The sequence below is a fragment of the Lepidochelys kempii genome, chromosome 1, assembly GCF_965140265.1.
Source record: "Lepidochelys kempii isolate rLepKem1 chromosome 1, rLepKem1.hap2, whole genome shotgun sequence".
In the NCBI taxonomy this organism is placed as follows: Eukaryota; Metazoa; Chordata; order Testudines; family Cheloniidae; genus Lepidochelys; species Lepidochelys kempii.
The window spans coordinates 9,260,586-9,280,506 of record NC_133256.1 but is presented as its reverse complement, the minus strand read 5'-3'; the positions used below and the strand labels follow the sequence as shown (position 1 = coordinate 9,280,506).

Genomic DNA, 19,921 nt, shown 5'->3' with positions numbered 1-19,921 from the left:
ATCTACCAATGTGATATATGCCATCATGTGCCAGCAATGTCCCTCTGCCATGTACATTGGTCAAACTGGACAGTCTCTACGTAAAAGAATAAATGGACACAAATCAGACGTCAAGAATTGTAACATTCAAAAACCAGTCGGAGAACACTTCAGTCTCTTTGGTCACTCGATTACAGACCCAAAAGTTGCAATTCTTCAACAAAAAAACTTTGAAAACAGACTCCAACGACAGACTGCTGAATTGGAATTAATTTGCAAACTGGATACCATTAACTTAGGCTTGAATAAAGACTGAGAGTGGATGGGTCATTACACAAAGTAAAACTATTTCCCCATGTTTATTCCCTCCCCCCACTGTTCCTCAGATGTTCTTGTCAACTGCCTGAAATGGCCTACCTTGATTATCATTACAAAAGTTCCCCCCCCCCGTTCTCCCCCGCTCTCCTGCTGGTAATAGCTCACCTTAAGTGATCACTCTCGTTATAGCGTGTATGGTAACACCTATTGTTTCATGTTCTCTATGTGTATAAATCTCCCCACTGTATTTTCCACTGAATGCATCCGATGAAGTGAGCTGTAGCGCACAAAAGCTTATGCTCAAATAAATTTGTTAGTCTCTAAGGTGCCACAAGTACTCCTTTTCTTTTTGTTTAAAACTAGGCTATTTATCCAGCAATCCTTTCTTTGACTGTTGGTCCCTGGAAAATCCAGTGTGAATTGATAAATGCACACCTCTCCATGGAGTGGATTCAAAGAGCTGATAACAAAAGAAGTGCATTAGCATCTCCCTCTTACTAGAAAAAGCACATGTAATTCCAAAATAACATATACTGAATTGCATTTTTAATACAATGGACCCACAAATGTATTAACCCTAATTCAACAAGATTTAATTTGAGTCAAGAAAGTTAATCTTAATTCCATAGGTTTGTCCAGGGTATTATAGGATATTGTCAGTCTGTTACACCATATTTATATTTGGAATGTTAGAATTAAGATTTCTAGTAATATTTCCTGTGAGACATACATTGAATTCATCATAGACACATCTACCAAAGCCACAAATGCTTATGATGTCAAAATTTTTACATCTAGATAATGTATCGGACTATCCCTTAACATGAATCAAGAGTGCAAATAAAAGTTAGCATTTGAATTTCTAATTTTTTATCTTGGGTTTCAGAGGCGCAATATCCAAAAATTTTCCATTTTTTACTTAGAATGAGAAAAGACAACTGATAGCAGATTATCCATATATTCAGGTAAGTGGGTTTTTTGGCATGTACCTTGGAGAATACAATATTGGGTAAAATTAAACTATTTCTAAAAAGGTTGGCTGAATAAAGGTTTACATTCTTGGTTGCAAATTCCTCGCAGGTTAATTGGACTACAAGATGAGGGTGTTTTTCTATGTAATGAGGAAAAACATGTACTGGATTGAAAGCTGAGAATTTAGCCCTGGATATTGTTAACAATCCCCTAGTTAATAACCCTGAGGTAAAAAGCTGGACCTTTAAATTAAAATAGCTAAATTCTAAATTAAAGGAGGACAAGGATGGTCCAGTTTTTAGGGTGCTATGCTAGAACTTGAGAATCTGGTTTATGTCCCTGCTCCACCATGGACTTCCCATGTGATCTTGGGCAAATCATTTAGCCTCCCTGTGCCTCGGTTTCCCCAGTTAGTTTTCCTACCTTATAGAGCTGTTATGAGGAGAAATGCATTATAGATTGTGAGATAATCACATAGTACATTAATGGGGGAGGTTATAAATACCTAAGGTGAATGGGGGAAAAACTCCAGAAAATTTGCTCTTTGAAAACACAGTTGGCCCTTCATACACCTTCCTCATTTCCCCCCTTACCTTCTCTCAGGTCAGTGGGGTTCTTCTCCCAAGAGCGGCTGTCAATTTATTACCTATGAAGGGAAGACAGAAAAGCGACATTTTATTTCTCCCCCCCATTCCCAGAGGTGTTCCTATAACTTTAAGCTGGCTGGCTCCTGTGGACCCACTTGCCATGGGGCCCTTGTTTGACTCGGGGAAGGCTAATCAGGGTCATTGGGGCACCTGGGCCAGGTCCCCCCAGTAAATCCTTAAGGAGGATAACATGCTCCTTTAGATCCCTGTTTTCTTCCTGTAATTCTGTGACCTAGTATGACTATTTTCCAACTTGACTGCTGATATGGCAGCGGAGGCGGCAGGCACTGAGGCTGTCTGAGCCTGAACCTTCTACAGATCACACTCCCTCCGAGCCTCCATTAAGTCCTGGCAAAACGCCTCCAATTCCCTGGTGAGCTCTGCTTTGGTGGTTTGCCAAGCCCAACATGTTTGCCACAGAAACCATGCTCCTGCAGTGGTCTGTCCCCTTTTATCAGGTTTATACAATGCTAAATACGTCCCATAATTATTCTCCAGGACCAGATCGTGTCCCCTCCCGAGATCACCCCAGGACTCCAGGGATCTGTGCCTAAATTCTTCAGCCATGCCACAAAGGGGGAGGGCCTGTTTACAGCACCCCATTCTCTTTTGTCTACTTCCTCTTTCTTTTCCTCCTCACTCTTGCCCTTTCCGAACATCAGTATGGTGGCCCCATTTTCCCCTCACACCAAGACTACCCCAGGGACGTCAACCCACCCACGGTGATACTCAGGAAACAGAGGGGGAGGAGAATACTCAACGCTATCTGGGACTGCTAGCCTACCCATGTTGGGTCCTGGAAAACACACCAAACCTGTTAATCAGATACTGCTTCAGTTCAATTTAACCCTTTGTTTCCTGGCCAATGCACCAATTCATGTTCCCATTCTTGGAACCAGCCAAGAAATAACCACAAAGGTCGAACTAAAGCAGTACCAGGGTTGATTTATTACTTGCTTCCCTTATTTGCGCAATTATATTCACACATACATCCCATTCATACTGATGACTTGCTGCAGGTGCGGATGTTGCTTTCGATCTTAGGTGACTGAGACTGGCCAGGTTCCAGCTGCCCAGAGATCAAACCACTAGGTGACGAGAGTCCCCGGAATCCCTTCGGATCTGCGGGAGGGCTCTACTCCTTCAGGTCCGGTCCCAAGTTCTTGCTGTTGTAGGTTACATCTCCTTGTTGGTAACCGTCCTGGCCGCCCATCTCAAGATATATATCTTCACCCAGACAATACCACGGTTCTATAAAAGACGGTATTTGCTTCTTTGCTTTGCCATTGGCTGTCACTCACACTATCTCACTCATTCCTTACATTGATTGATTACCTATTCATAAGCATGAATACAATTGGTGATATAGGACATTGCAGTTTTAAGGACCTTCCGTTGTTACTTGTGATTTTGTAGCAGCACAACAGGAAACCATACAGACTATAAGCAAAAGAGCATAACTAATTTGATTAATCTCAGAGTTGCTCACTTTCCAGGGCAGCAAACAGAGCGAGATCCATCTTCATCTTCCAGCTCTGTGGGCCTCCCAAAGAGGAACAATGATCAACAAAAAATGCCATCAGCTTTGCTCTCAGGCAGGTCGACAGATGCTTTTCTGCTTCTCTGTATGGACCCCCCCCCAACCTGTATGCCTTCCCTCCAATTGCCTTTCAATCCAGGGTCTTTGTTAGGGGGCTTTCCCTTCACCCTTGCCCCTGGTTCTTGTTACTCAGACAGAAAGCAGAAGACCAGAAGTCCAAAGTGCAGGCAATGTGATGTTTATTGGGGTTAGTTTCAAGCAGGCATATTCATAGCCCTACATGCCAGCAGAGTCTCTTTCCCAGTGTTCTGTTTCCATCTCTGACGCCACAGAGCCTTTCCCCATGTCACTGTTTCTATTGCCCCCTTCTCCGTCATAGCAGGCCCAATATACCTGCAGTGAACGCCCCTGGTCCCACCCCTTACAATTTATGCTCATATCACATCAGTCTGGGGGCATTCTCCCACCTCTTTTGCATCCTATGGGAGGGGTAATGAGTGAAATTCTGTTCTGGTCAGGGACAAGCTTTCTTTGGCTTTTCTCGTGTTTCTTATGCCTCTCCCCGACCCCCTTACTGCTCCTAATTGGTTGCTTGACCTTGGCTTGAGAAAGGAGCCAGGCAGGCTTCCAGTGTATGCTCATATATTAAACCCCCCCTAGACCCCGTAACACTTTTAACTCCATCTCTTATCACCCCATCTGCTTGTGGGCAGATGTAACACAGTGTCTTTGTTCACACATATTAGTGAGGATATAAGAGTATCAAAAAGCAAACCCAAAATTCTATCTCAGGCTAACTAACAGGCCTATATACTAACAGTTTTGTTCGGAGTCAAAGAAGACCATGCTCATTTCATCCTTATAGCACTGGCATGACCTCGCCAGCCCTTGTTCTCAAACCTACTGGCCTTGTCAATCAAGCCTCCACTGCCTCTCCTGCTGGATCCAGGTGTGACTTCTCAGGACCATGGTTGCCTACTCCATCCCAACCAGTGAGCTCTCTACCTAACAGCATGGAGGACTCATAGTTAACACCTTTGGAGAAGTCCTCTTCTAAAGATCTTCAGAAAGTGCATCTGAATAGTTGAAAACTCTCATCTAGGGGCAACTACCTGACTAAGTCTGTTGGAGGGGAGAGGCGGGGGCGGGGCTGGCGCTGAGGCCGTTGGAGCGGGGGCGGGGCTGGCCCTGAGGCAGTGGGAGGGGAGAGGCGGGGGCGGGGCTGGCGCTGAGGCCGTTGGAGCGGGGGCGGGGCCGGCACTGAGGCAATAGGAGCGGAGGGGGCGGGGCTGGGCCTGAGGCAGTGGGAGGGGAGAGGAGGGGGCGGGGCTGGCCCTGAGGCCGTTGGAGCGGGGGCGGGGCTGGCCCTGAGGCAATAGGAGCAGAGGGGGCGGGGCTGGGCCTGGGGCAGTGGGAGGGGAGAGGAGAGGAGGGGGCGGGGCTGGCGCTGAGGCCGTTGGAGCGGGGGCGGGGCGGGCACTGAGGCAATAGGAGCGGAGGGGGCGGGGCTGGGCCTGGGGCAGTGGGAGGGGAGAGGAGGGGGCGGGGCAGGCCCTGAGGCAGTTGGAGCAGAGGGGGCGGGGCTGGCCCTGAGGCAGTTGGAGGGGAGAGGAGGGGGCGGGGCTGGCCCTGAGGCAGTTGGAGCGGGCACTGAGGCAATAGGAGCGGAGGGGGCGGGGCTGGGCCTGGGGCAGTGGGAGGGGAGAGGAGGGGGCGGGGCTGGCCCTGAGGCAGTTGGAGCGGAGGGGGCGGGGCTGGGTCTGGGGCAGTGGGAGGGGAGAGGAGGGGGCGGGGCTGGCCCTGAGGCAGTTGGAGCGGAGGGGGCGGGGCTGGGCCTGAGGCAGTGGGAGGGGAGAGGCAGGGGCAGGGCTGGCCCTGAGGCAGTTGGAGCGGGGGCGGGGCGGGCACTGAGGCAATAGGAGCAGAGGGGGCGGGGCTGGGCCTGGGGCAGTGGGAGGGGAGAGGAGGGGGCGGGGCTGGGCCTGAGGCAGTGGGAGGGGAGAGGAGAGGAGGGGCTGGCCCTGAGGCAGTTGGAGCGGAGGGGGCGGGGCTGGGCCTGAGGCAGTGGGAGGGGAGAGGCAGGGGCAGGGCTGGCCCTGAGGCAGTTGGAGCGGGGGCGGGGCGGGCACTGAGGCAATAGGAGCAGAGGGGGCGGGGCTGGGCCTGGGGCAGTGGGAGGGGAGAGGAGGGGGCGGGGCTGGGCCTGAGGCAGTGGGAGGGGAGAGGAGAGGAGGGGCTGGCCCTGAGGCAGTTGGAGCGGAGGGGGCGGGGCTGGCCCTGAGGCAGTGGGAGGGGAGAGGCAGGGGCGGGGCTGGCCCTGAGGCAGTTGGAGCGGGGGAGGGGCGGGCACTGAGGCAATAGGAGCAGAGGGGGCGGGGCTGGGCCTGGGGCAGTGGGAGGGGAGGGGAGAGGAGGGAGCGGGGCTGGCCCTGAGGCAGTTGGAGCGGGGGCGGGGCGGGCACTGAGGCAATAGGAGCAGAGGGGGCGGGGCTGAGCTTGAGGCAGTGGGAGAGGAGGGGGCGGGGCTGGCCCTGAGGCAGTTGGAGCGGGGGCGGGGCGGGCACTGAGGCAATAGGAGCGGAGGGGGCGGGGCTGGGCCTGGGGCAGTGAGAGGGGAGGGGAGAGGAGGGGGCGGGGCTGGCGCTGAGGCCGTTGGAGCGGGGGCGGGGCAGGCACTGAGGCAATAGGAGCAGAGGGGGCGGGGCTGGGCCTGGGGCAGTGGGAGGGGAGAGGAGGGGGCGGGGCTGGCCCTGAGGCAATAGGAGCGGAGGGGGCGGGGCTGGGCCTGGGGCAGTGGGAGGGGAGAGGAGGGGGCGGGGCTAGCCCTGAGGCCGTTGGAGCGGGGGCGGGGCGGGCACTGAGGCAATAGGAGCGGAGGGGGCGGGGGCTGGGGCAGTGGGACTGGAGCGGAGCTGGCACTAGGGCAGTTGAGCAGAGGGGGTGGGAGACGCTGTCTCTGTTCTTGCTGCACGTGGTTGGCCGGTGTCTGTGAGGAGCCGCAGGGATGGGGCTGCAGGTCTGGGCCCTGCTCCTGCTCCTCAGCCCAGGTGAGGGGGGCAGTGAGTCTGGTGGAGATGCCAGAGCGGGTAGATATTTGAGGTCATGCTTGCAAGGTGGAGGCCATGCAGGGAAGGGGGGAGCCAGGAGTCAGAGCAGGGTTGTGAGGGAAAACGGGGCCAGAACAGGAGGAGGAGCAGGACTGGGGCACAAGGAGGGGAACAGGGGCTTGAGTGGAGGGGGAATATGGGGTCTTGGGGGCAGCAGGGAGCACTGGGGGGTAAATCAAAGGGTGGGGGATTTGTGAATCCAGAGCAGGGTGCACGGACGGGAGATTCAGGAGGTGCCAGATTGGGACTAGGAGCAGGATTTCCTGATAGCAGGTCAGGGGCCGGAACCGGGTAAGAGGCAGAAAGGGGATGTGGGCCTGAGGGTTCATGGAGGCAAACTGGGAAGGGGGGCAAAGGGACTCTTTCAGGGGCAGGGAAGAGTGAGCACAGATGACCAAGGTGGAGGTCCAAAGTATGGGGCAGGGAGGGGTTAGAGCCGGAGGTGATGGGCTTTGAGGTGTTTGGATTCTGGAGCAGGGTGGCCCTGAGCACCAGCTGGAAAGGGGCGAGTTGGATCAGGGAGGGGGCTGGCGGGATGCGGCTGAGGTGATGTCTCTCAAAGACAGTGCTTGGCTGTGTGTGAGGAGCCTCTGGGGTGGGACTGCCTCCCGAGGGTTGCAGGACTGGGCTGGTGCTGGGACTTTGCTCAGCTCAGTTTAGGTGGGGAGAGGGGAGTGGTGCCTGTCACGGGAGGCGGTTGGGGTGGCAATGAGGGGGAATGGAAGAGGGACCTATTCAGTGAGGTTGGAGGAGGGATGGGAGAGGGGCCTGCCAGGTGGGATTCAGAGGGAGGCAGAGCAGGGAATGAGGAGCCAGGCCCATTGAGTTTTTGGGAGGTTGAGAAGGATTTTTTGTGGGGGCAGGGGCAGAACAATGTTGGGGAGCAGGGGAAAGGTATGGAGTAAGGAATTGAGGGGTCATGGCTGAAGTCAGAGGTAGTGGGAAGCAGGGTCCACAGAAGACTTGAAGGGTGCTTTTACAGGGAAGGTGGTGTGGACCCCACACAGGGTGAGTGTTCTGGGAGGTGGCGGGAGAGCCAAAGTGTGGTGGTTGTGAGGGAAATAGGCATGCTGAGGACTTTTGGGAGCAGTGCAAGGGGGGCTCGGGGAGCTGAACATGGAGCTCGGCCCCCTAAAGGATGTTTCCAGGGGCTGTTGTGAGTGAGGAGCAGTGCCAGCTGAGGTGGAGTTTGTGGGCGACTGAATCAGGGGCAGAGAGTGAGGCTTGGCAAAGTGAATTTGGGAGGAAAGAAAAGGGAAGGAGTGTGGGATTTGCTGAAGGCTTTATTTGGGGTGTGGAGCAGGGAGGGCAGAGTGAGTTCCTCTGCAGGGTGATTTAGGGTATAAAGGAAAGAGAAAGGAGTACAGCTTGCTGAATGGGGAAGTTGGGGGGACTTCAGGGAGCAGGGAGAAGGAAATGGGTCTTGCCCAGTGAAATTTTGGAGGGCCTGAGCAAAGAGAGAAAGACAGATCTCCACAATGGGGGTACAGTTGGGAATGCAGAATATAGATGAGGGGAATATAGCTCAATAAGGGGGGATTTTGACTGAGTAAGGGGGCAAATGTTGTTCTGAGAAGAGGTTTGCAGTGGCCAGGAACAGGGAATGGGGAGTATGGCTTACTGAGTGTGGTTTGCAATAGTAGATGATGAAATGGGGTCCTCAGTGGTTGCAGGGGCAGAGTTGTTGACACCGAGGGAATAGTTGTGGAGTGCGAGGAGGACAGAGCAGGGACAGTGAACAGAGGTATCTGGAGCATAGGGCTCATTGAAGAATACAGTGCAGCAATGGGAATATGGGGCTTGCCATGGTTGAGGGTTGTGTGATGCAGAGCATGGATACAGGAGCAGGGCTTAACATGGGGTGTATTAGAAGAATGAAACTGGGTATGATGGGGAGAGTGTGGAGTCAGGTAGAGAGGGTAGGTGTTTGCTTGGAAGAGAGCCTATTGAGAGGGAAATACAGTAGGGGTAGCTGGAAAATCAGGGTTATGGAAAAAGGATGGAAGGGGCCTGATGGAGAAATTGGCTTGTGTTGGGGTTGGAAAAGAGAACCAAAGGAGTAGTAGTGTTCTTTCTGTATTTAAGCTTCTCAAATGGTTTACGAACATTATTGAATTAAGATGCAGACTTCACCCATGTCCCTGGAATTGTTCCTCCTCACACATTGTACAGAGTGGCTTCTGTATAAAATGGTTTGCAGTGTCAGAATCTAGAAGCACATATCCTAATAAATTGTAAATGCATATTCTATTTAACTTATTTGAAACTATTTCTCTTTCTAGGCTTTTCTGAAACTTTGAAATTCTCTTACTCTGAAGTAATAGTGCCAAGAAAGCTTGAACCAAGGGATGGCATAGATACCAAGGTAGTACTACTTTCTAAGAAACTTGGAATTGCTATGCTGAATCAGACTAATGATCCATGAATCCTGTCTTTGGTAACCACCAGTACCAGATGCTTCACTGGGAGGTATAACCACCTCTATAATAAAGTATGTAGGGCTGAAAGTTTCTTCCTAATCCTGAGCAATTAGTGGTTTGGTTCTCCTCTGAAGCACAAGGTTTGATAATCTTTAATATAGTCTGTGCTTGCCTGTGTAACTGCACTTGACATTTTTATGAGTGTAACTCAGTGTGCATTAATAACAGTTATCATTTGACCATAGTTAAAACATATAGTACACCTCTACCTTGCTATAACGTTATCCTCGGGAGCCAAAAATCTTACTGTTTTATAGGTGAAACCGCGTTATATCAAACTTGGTTTGATCCATTGGAGCGCGCAGCCCCGCCCTGCCCTGGAGCGTTGCTTCACAGCGTTGTATCTGAATTCGTGTTATATCGAGTTGCGTTATATCGGGTTAGAAGTGTATGTTGTTCATTGCAAGAATCTAAGGAATTCAGAAGGTACTTATATGGTCCCCCTTAACAAGGGATAGAAGCATTACACAATGTTTAAAATATTTATCCTCACAACATTCCTGTAAAGTAGGGAAGTACCTCTGTGAGCTGGGAAAATCCAAGTTAAAGAATAGTCATGCCATCATAAGGCTCTTCTTGTCTGTAACTTCTGGTAGGGGGAAATAGCCCATTTGTCTGGGCTTCTTTAGATCCCCTGAGACAGGGGTGGCCAACCTGAGCCTGAGAAGGAGCCAGAATTTACCAATGTACATTGCCAAAGAGCCAAAATAATACTTCAGCAGCCCCCAATCAGTTCCCCCCCCGCTTCCAGCGCCTCCCACCCACCGGCAGCCCCACCGATCAGCGCCTCCCCCTCCCTTCCCACACCTCCCGATCAGCTGTTTTGTGGCTTGCAGGAGGTTCTGCGGGACAGGAGACAAGAGTGAGGGCACGGCAGGCTCAGAGGAGGGGGCGGGAAGGGGTGGAGTGGGGGCAGGGCCTTTGGCAGAGCCAGGGCTTGAGCAGTGAGCACCCCCTGTCACATTGGAAAGGTAGTACCTATAGCTTCAGCCCCAGAGTCGGTGCCTATACAAGGAGCCGCATATAAACTTTGGAAGAGCCGCATGTGGCTCCGAAGCCACAGGTTGGCCACCCTTGCCCTGAGAAATAGTTCTGGCATTCTGACTGTATTGATAGTCAGTCTTGAACTGCCCCTTAGTGTACTAGGATTAGATGTTCATGCTGTACATCCTTTAAAAAGGTAATTTTGCTTGGTATGAGGTATAGAATTTGACCTAAGTTGTCATAGTTTACAATTTCACATAGTTTAAGGATTCTTAATACATCTTTTCCTATTGGAAATATTCTACGAGACTTTTATGAGCACCAAGTGGTATAAGAGTCTAGAAGAATGCAAGTTTTATGACCCAAATCTTAACTAAGTGAGGCAAGTACCGGATGAAACATTCTCCCTGTAAAGTAAAACAGATAAAAAGCCAAAAACGAACTCAGCACTTTAAACTGAATTTCAGCTGTCTGTATCCATGTGTGACTCCTGGGGAACAACTCCCTCTTGAGGGCTGGTGTACGCTACTGCTTAAGTCGATGTAATTACGTCACTCAGGGGTGTGAAAATGACATCCCCCTCAGTGACGTAAGTTTCATAAACTTAAAGCGGTGTCCACATCAAGAGAGGCTTTTCCGCTGACATAGCTTCTGCCTCTCACAGAAATGGAATATTTATGCAGACAGGAGAGCACTCTCCCATCGGCATAGTGCATCTTCATTTCAGCCCTGAGTTTCCACCTGGAATTGTATGTCTCCCTGGCTCCTGCAGCTTTGTGCTCTGGCTAAATATCACAATATAGCCCTTATGATAAAACTGCAACCAGTAGTCTGTGATTAAGATAGTGACTTAGGACCAGAGTTTTGAAGGTATTTAGGTGCCTTAATATTCAGATAGTCATCTAAATACCTTTCAAAAGACTTTGGGCTAAGGGCCTGACTTTTTTAAACACAACTCATCTACAGAATGCCTGCATCATAGAACACTATAAAGAAGTACGGTGTTTTCTTTCTAAAAATCAGAAGGTTTCCCTGACAGCCAGTCCTGACAATGGACTGGCATGTGTGGGATTCATGCTCTACAGTTAACATACAAACTATGAGGTTGAGACACCTTTTTTGTGGAGCACGCATGCTATGCAAGAATAAATCACAATATCTACTGAAAAGGTGTTATCCTACAGGGCAATGTGCAGTTCTGAGCAGCTGTACAGAAGAGGCTGCTGCCAAGTTAAGACAATAAGAGCATCAAACTCTGTTCGATTTGACTCTACCCATTATTCCAAAATTGTTGTTTAGCCTCAATTTGAGACTGCATAGTAGTGCTGTTAGGGGAATTCTCTACATGTTTCCCATTTTTGCTGACACTGATTTGAGCAACACCAGTTTTAGCAATACTGGGAAGCCTAATGAAAACAACGTTCCCACAGGCATTTTTCACGCCGTGAACTAGACTTGTTCTGAGCACATTTAATTGATATGGTGTTAAATACTGTTGGGACTGTGGGAGGTTGGTTTATATTGTGGATCCTAATACTGCTCATGGTGATCCAGCTGGACCAGTATTGGCAACTTTGGAAAATATTAGCAAACCTCACTACTATAGAGAGTCCTTTGATGAAAGGAAAAAAAAATCTTCTCTGAACACAGTCTGAGGAAATGTATGAATACATTTTTTATAAAATGGAATACAGTATAGGTATTGATTAGTAAGAGTTTTAGAATACTATTGAATTATACTTTTTATTTGAATGCTCTAGGAGGAGGTGTCTTATCTAATTAAAGTAGAAGGAAAGTTCCATATTGTTCACCTACTACAGAAGAAGTAAGTGACTGCTGTCTTCCAAACCTTTCATCTGCTCTTTTTATACAGAAATAGGTGTACATGGGGCTTTACAATCAAATATGAAGACAAAAGCTCCTGGCCCCAGAAGCTGTCAGTCTAGATATGGAGAAATAACAGAAGTGGTAAAAAAGTAAAAGATGGGATGCAAGGAAAACTGCTTTTATAGGGGGCATTAGTTAGAGCAGTAATAATTAGGGAGGGACAAGTGTCTCCATACTTTAAAATTAAAGCTACCTGTCCATTATAAACTTTATTTTTTACATGTTTTCTACCTTTGCCAAGAGATACACTGGACAATATATCATAGAATCATAGAATATCAGGGTTGGAAGGGACCCCAGAAGGTCATCTAGTCCAACCCCCTGCTCGAAGCAGGACCAATTCCCAGTTAAATCATCCAAGCCAGGGCTTTGTCAAGCCTGACCTTAAAAACCTCTAAGGAAGGAGATTCTACCACCTTCCTAGGTAACGCATTCCAGTGTTTCACCACCCTCTTAGTGAAAAAGTTTTTCCTAATATCCAATCTAAACCTCCCCCACTGCAACTTGAGACCATTACTCCTCGTTCTGTCATCTGCTACCATTGAGAACAGTCTAGAGCCATCCTCTTTGGAACCCCCTTTCAGGTAGTTGAAAGCAGCTATCAAATCCCCCCTCATTCTTCTCTTCTGCAGGCTAAACAATCCCAGCTCCCTCAGCCTCTCCTCATAAGTCATGTATTCCAGACCCCTAATCATTTTTGTTGCCCTTCGCTGGACTCTCTCCAATTTATCCACATCCTTCTTGAAGTATGGGGCCCAAAACTGGACACAGTACTCCAGATGAGGCCTCACCAATGTCGAATAGAGGGGAACGATCACGTCCCTCGATCTGCTCGCTATGCCCCTACTTATACATCCCAAAATGCCATTGGCCTTCTTGGCAACAAGGGCACACTGCTGACTCATATCCAGCTTCTCGTCCACTGTCACCCTTAGGTCCTTTTCCGCAGAACTGCTGCCTAGCCATTTGGTCCCTAGTCTGTAGCTGTGCTTTGGGTTCTTCCGTCCTTAGTGCAGGACCCTGCACTTATTCTTATTGAACCTCATCAGATTTCTTTTGGCCCAATCCTCCAATTTGTCTAGGTCCTTCTGTATCCTATCCCTGCCCTCCAGTGTATCTACCACTCCTTCCAGTTTAGTATCATCCGCAAATTTGCTGAGAGTGCAATCCACACCATCCTCCAGATCATTTATGAAGATATTGAACAAAACCGGCCCCAGGACCGACCCTTGGGGCACTCCACTTGATAAAGGCTGCCAACTAGACATGGAGCCATTGATCACTACCCGTTGAGCCCGACAATCTAGCCAGCTTTCTACCCACCTTGTAGTGCATTCATCCAGCCCATACTTCCTTAACTTGCTGACAAGAATACTGTTGGAGACCGTGTCAAAAGCTTTGCTAAAGTCAAGAAACACTACATCCACTGCTTTCCCTTCATCCACAGAACCAGTAATCTCATCATAAAAGGCGATTAGATTAGTCAGGCATGACCTTCCCTTGGTGAATCCATGCTGGCTGTTCCTGATCACTTTCCTCTCATGCAAGTGCTTCAGGATTGATTCTTTGAGGACCTGCTCCATGATTTTTCAGGGACTGAGGTGAGGCTGACTGGCCTGTAGTTCCCAGGATCCTCCTTCTTCCCTTTTTTAAAGATTGGCACTACATTAGCCTTTTTCCAGTCATCCGGGACTTCCCCGGTTCGCCACGAGTTTTCAAAGATAATGGCCAATGGCTCTGCAATCACAGCCGCCAATTCCTTCAGCACTCTCGGATGCAACTCGTCCGGCCCCATGGACTTGTGCACGTCCAGCTTTTCTAAATAGTCCCTAACCACCTCTATCTCCACAGAGGGCTGGCCATCTCTTCCCCATTTTGTGATGCCCAGCACAGCAGTCTGGGAGCTGACCTCGTTAGTGAAAACAGAGGCAAAAAAAGCATTGAGTACATTAGCTTTTTCCACATCCTCTGTCACTAGGTTGCCTCCCTCATTCAGTAAGGGGCCCACACTTTCTTTGGCTTTCTTCTTGTTGCCAACATACCTGAAGAAACCCTTCTTGTTACTCTTAACATCTCTGGCTAGCTGCAGCTCCAGGTGTGATTTGGCCCTCCTGATATCATTCCTACATGCCCGAGCAATATTTTTATACTCTTCCCTGGTCATATGTCCAACCTTCCACTTCTTGTAAGCTTCTTTTTTATGTTTAAGATCCGCTAGGATTTCACCATTAAGCCAAGCTGGTCGCCTGCCATATTTACTATTCTTTCGACTCATCGGGATGGTTTGTCCCTGTAACCTCAACAGGGATTCCTTGAAATACAGCCAGCTCTCGTGGACTCCTTTCCCCTTCATATGCTAGGTGAGAACTCAGACGAGAAGGCTCTTCTTGGAGGTAGTCTCTGCTGTGATACAGCATGGCCAGAAGGCAGCAGGAGAGTGATATGGGAGAGAGATGTAAGCCCCAGGATGAGGAGAAGCCTTATTCCCTGTAGAGGGAAGAAAGGTTGCTATAGATTAATTAAAAGTACCTGAAGCCAATTAGAGAACCTGAAGCCAGTCACCTGATAAAAACCCACTGCTTCAATAAGCTAGAAAAAGGAGTTGGAGCAGTTTGAAGGAGTTGGAGCAGAGTGCAGTTTGGAGGAGTTGAAGTAGAGGAGAGTTTGGAGAAGTGCCACGGCTGGCTAGAAGACCAAGATCCTAGGTAAAGAGATACCCGGCCTGTGCAGAGAGAGGGCAGGAAGCCCGACAAGCTGAAGAGCAGAAGTAGTAGAGGGAAGTAGCCCAGGGGAAGGAAGCACTAGTTCATGTGGTTTGCCACTATACCTAGGGCCCCTGAGCTGGGACCTGGAGTAGAGGGTGGGCCTGGGTCCCTCCCTCGCCACTACCCTTCTTTGGGTTACTAGTGGGACAGTAGATACCCTAGTTCAGGGGTAGGAAACTGTGCCCTGAACCCCTGCCGCCCACAAGAAGAGGAAGAGCAGGACCCATCATAATTGTGCTGGCAATTTGCCATACTGCATATTGGTACAAATAAGATTTATGCTTCCCTGTGCTGCTGAGCTTTGGTAATCTTCTCTTAAAGAGGTGTCCATGGAGACCACATGAACAGTCCCTCCCAGAGCCAATGTTCAGAGCCAATGTTAGGAAATGTCATTGTGATGGTGTACCCCATAAGGCTTTATGGAAATACGCTTATGAATGTATATATGACATACATGGCATATGTAGCATAACACATATTCCAGTTAACATATCTCTGTAAAGGTTATGACCTACTGAATCTATTCATCCCATTTGTATGCATGTATCATTTTTATATTTGAAGTTATGAATATTGTCTGTGTACTTGCTTGATTTTTAAGTAGCCTTAGTAAAGCATTTGGTTGGCTTCTTGAGAAAGGAATGTTCAAATTAAGTGTCCAATCAAGAAACACTTAACAAACAATGGATCTTGGAAGGCTCCAATCCACATAAGAAGTCTACTTGAGGACGTTCAAGGTAGCATATGACCGATGGCTGCTACCTGTAAGTTCTGAGTCATGCATGGACATGTGACTTGCCCATGTGACTCCAAAACTCCATCTTGGAGCTGGACTTTGCATGGGGGGGGTGTCTCCACCCACAAGAGAGTCTATGTAAACCCTGGGAGACCCCTCCATTTTGTCTTCAGCTTGCTCAAGAGAGAGCCTCTTCACCCCCAAGGATACCTGAAAGAAACTGGAACAAAGGACAGTAATTACAGGGGATATGAGTGATTGCTGGACCCAGACTAGAAAGAGACTAGTCTGTAAAAGGAAGCTTATTGGAACACCTCTGAGGGTGAGGTTTTATCTGTATTCAGTTTTCTTACTGTATTAGACATGCGTGTTTTGTTTTATTTTGCTTGTTGATTCACTTTGTTCTGTCTACTATTACTTGGAACCACTTAAATTATGTATTAATGATGGGAGGGGCAAACAGCTGTGCATACTCTCTATCAGTGTTATAGAGGGCGAACAATTTATGAGTTTACCCTGTATAAGGTTTATACAAGGTAAAACAGATTTATTTGGGGTTTTGACCACATTGGGAGTTGGGCATCTGAGTGTTAAAGATAGGAACGCTTCTTAAGCTGCTTTCAATTAAGCCTACAGCTGTTAAGGGACATGGTTCACACCTGGCTCTGGGTTTGCAGCAGGAGAGCAGGTCTGACTCAAACCGGGCAGGGCACTGAAGTCCCAAGCTGGGAGGGCAGGGAAAGCAGAGGAAGAAGTAGTCTTGGCACATCAGTTGGCAGCCCCCAGGGGGTTTCTGTGATCCAACCCGTCGCAGTCATACAATCCCTTATTGCATTGGCTTCTTCTTTTTGGCATGTAGCTGCAGGTATTGGAGACCATCTTTCTGTGCCTGGAGAGAGGTTCTAATTTTTTTTTAAATTATCCTCACCATCATAATCACCAGTTGCTGTTATTCTGGCATCTCCCCCAAAGCGCACAGGCTGGGATACAGCTTTTATTATATGTTGTTCTGATGCCCACTGTGGTTCATTTATGAAGGTTTTAACTTTTTTCTTATTTGAACTTGAACATAAGAAAGGCTATAATGAGTCAGACCAAAGGTCCATCCAGCCCAGTATCCTGTCTACCAACAGTCTCCAATGCCAGGTGCCCCACAGAGAGTGAACTTAACAGGTAATGATCTATTTCAGAGTAACAGCCGTCTTAGTCTGTATTCGCAAAAAGAAAAGGAGTACTTGTGGCACCTTTAGAGACTAACCAATTTATTTGAGCGTGAGCTACAGCTCACTTCATCGGATGCATACCGTGGAAACTGCAGCAGACTTTATATACACACAGAGAATATGAAACAATACCTCCTCCCACCCCACTGTCCTGCTGGTAATAGCTTATCTAAAGTGATCATCAAGTTGGGCCATTTCCAGCACAAATCCAGGTTTTCTCACCCTCCACCCCCCCACACAAATTCACTCTCCTGCTGGTGATAACCCATCCAAAGTGACAACTCTTTACACAATGTGCATGATAATCAAGTTGGGCCATTTCCTGCACAAATCCAGGTTCTCTCACCCCCCTCCGAAAAACCACACACACAAACTCACTATCCTGCTGGTAATAGCTCATCCAAAGTGACCATTCTCCCTACAATGTGCATGATAATCAAGGTGGGCCATTTCCAGCACAAATCCGGGTTTTCTCACACACACCCCCACCCCCATACACACACAAACTCACTCTCCTGCTGGTAATAGCTCATCCAAACTGACCACTCTCCAAGTTTAAATCCAAGTTAAACCAGAACATCTGGGGTGGGGTAGGAAAAAACAAGAGGAAATAGGCTACCTTACATAATGACTTAGCCACTCCCAGTCTCTATTTAAGCCTAAATTAATAGTATCCAATTTGCAAATGAATTCCAATTCAGCAGTTTCTTGCTGGAGTCTGGATTTGAAGTTTTTTTGTTTTAAGATAGCGACCTTCATGTCTGTGATTGCGTGACCAGAGAGATTGAAGTGTTCTCCGACTGGTTTATTAATGTTATAATTCTTGACATCTGATTTGTGTCCATTTATTCTTTTACGTAGAGACTGTCCAGTTTGACCAATGTACATGGCAGAGGGGCATTGCTGGCACATGATGGCATAGATCACATTGGTGGATGTGCAGGTGAACGAGCCTCTGATAGTGTGGCTGATGTTGTTAGGCCCTGTGATGGTGTCCCCTGAATAGATATGTGGGCACAATTGGCAACGGGCTTTGTTGCAAGGATAAGTTCCTGGGTTAGTGGTTCTGTTGTGTGGTATGTGGTTGTTGGTGAGTATTTGCTTCAGGTTGCGGGGCTGTCTGTAGGCAAGGACTGGCCTGTCTCCCAAGATTTGTGAGAGTGTTGGGTCATCCTTTAGGATAGGTTGTAGATCCTTAATAATGCGTTGGAGGGGTTTTAGTTGGGGGCTGAAGGTGACGGCTAGTGGTGTTCTGTTATTTTCTTTGTTAGGCCTGTCCTGTAGTAGGTAACTTCTGGGAACTCTTCTGGCTCTATCAATCTGTTTCTTTACTTCTGCAGGTGGGTATTGTAGTTGTAAGAAAGCTTGACAGAGATCTTGTAGGTGTTTGTCTCTGTCTGAGGGGTTGGAGCAAATGCGGTTGTATTGCAGAGCTTGGCTGTAGACTATGGATCGTTTGGTGTGGTCAGGGTGAAAGCTGGAGGCATGCAGGTAGGAATAGCGGTCAGTAGGTTTCTGGTATAGGGTGGTGTTTTTGTGACCATTGTTTATTAGCACTGTAGTGTCCAGGAAGTGGATCTCTTGTGTGGACTGGACCAGGCTGAGGTTGGTGGTGGGATGGAAATTGTTGAAATCATGGTGGAATTCCTCAAGGGCTTCTTTTCCATGGGTCCAGATGATGAAGATGTCATCAATATAGCACAAGTAGAGTAGGGGCTTTAGGGGACGAGAGCTGAGGAAGCGTTGTTCTAAATCAGCCATAAAAATGTTGGCATACTGTGGGGCCATGCGGGTACCCATAGCAGTGCCGCTGATCTGAAGGCACTTTGAAGGCTATTGGGAGGGGGGTGAGGGGGTGAGAGAACCTGGATTTGTGCAGGAAATGGCCCAACTTGATTATCATGCACATTGTGTAAAGAGTTGTCACTTTGGATGGGCTATCACCAGCAGGAGAGTGAATTTGTGTGGGGGGGTGGAGGGTGAGAAAACCTGGATTTGTGCTGGAAATGGCCCAACTTGATGATCACTTTAGATAAGCTATTACCAGCAGGACAGTGGGGTGGGAGGAGGTATTGTTTCATATTCTCTGTGTGTATATAATGTCTGCTCCAGTTTCCATGGTATGCATCCGATGAAGTGAGCTGTAGCTCGTGAAAGCTCATGCTCAAATAAATTGGTTAGTCTCTAAGGTGCCACAAGTACTCCTTTTCTTTTTAGGTAATGATCTAGTGATCTCTCTCCTGCCATCCATCTCCTCCCTCTGACAAACAGGGACACCATTCCTTACCCATCCAGGCTAATAGCCATTAATGGACTTAACCACCATGAATTTATCCAGTTCTCTTTTAAACCCTGTTATAGTCCTAGACTTCACAACCTTCTCAGGCAAGGAGTTCCACAGGTTGACTGTGCGCTGTGTGAAGAAGAACTTCCTTTTATTTGTTTTAAACCTGCTGCCCGTTAATTTCATTTGGTGGCCCTTTGTTCTTATATTACGGGAACAAGTAAATAACTTTTCCTTATTCACTTTCTCCACACCACTCATGATTTTATATACCTCTATCATATCCCCCCTTACTCTCCTCTTTTCCAAGCTGAAAAGTCCTAGCCTCTTTAATCTCTCCTCACACTGCACTACTTTTGCGGTACCCTGTTTTTCATAGGCTAACTCATTAGTTCTCTTGTAATCATAAACCTTTACGTTACTTTATGACAACAGTAAAACGTGGTTATGCTAAGGAAGTCTCTAACACTTCTTCCTGGCTACCAACTGTCACTTTGTGGAATCTACTCAGCTATTAATTTCAAAACATCAGGATATCACAAACATAGGCCCAAGTTCAGCAGGTTTTTTATTAAGTTACTTGTGCTAATATATCCTAAGTCCTAATTATTGACTTCTACATCCTAAATTTATCTGATATCTTTTAATTCTGACTACACCTCATTCCATTTAGCTGTAAAAAGCCTTTAGAAGGGGAAAAACCCCTTTTTGACCATTTCTTAAATGGTAATGACTGTCTTTTTTCTTTTCTTTCTTAAAAAGAAAAAAAAAGGTAGTTGATGTGCTGGAGCTGTTGTTGCTTTTGTTGTTGAAGTTTGATCCCATTGCCTAGAAAACAAGACAAAAACACACAAAACGGGAAAGAAAATAAATCAGCAAAGATGAAAAATGCAGCTTCTGTCTCTGGTGTTGATTCTCATCTGCATGGGCGGCCCATCCATGTAGGCGAACTAGGGTGCCAAGTTAAATGGGGCACCAAATTCGAGGAAAAAAATCAAT

General features: G+C 48.0%; 1 protein-coding gene across 1 annotated transcript in view; it reads left to right on the top strand.

Annotated features, from left to right (window-relative positions):
• Positions 1-6,376: 6,376 nt before the first annotated feature.
• LOC140905622 (disintegrin and metalloproteinase domain-containing protein 20-like) overlaps positions 6,377-19,921 on the top strand; it is a 67,973-nt gene continuing 54,428 nt past the window's right edge. Inside the window, exons 1-2 of the mRNA XM_073329129.1 lie at positions 6,377-6,503; positions 8,846-8,928. Coding sequence (XP_073185230.1) covers positions 6,461-6,503; positions 8,846-8,928 — 126 coding nt within the window. The 5' untranslated portion in view covers positions 6,377-6,460. The remainder of the gene's footprint in view (positions 6,504-8,845; positions 8,929-19,921) is intronic.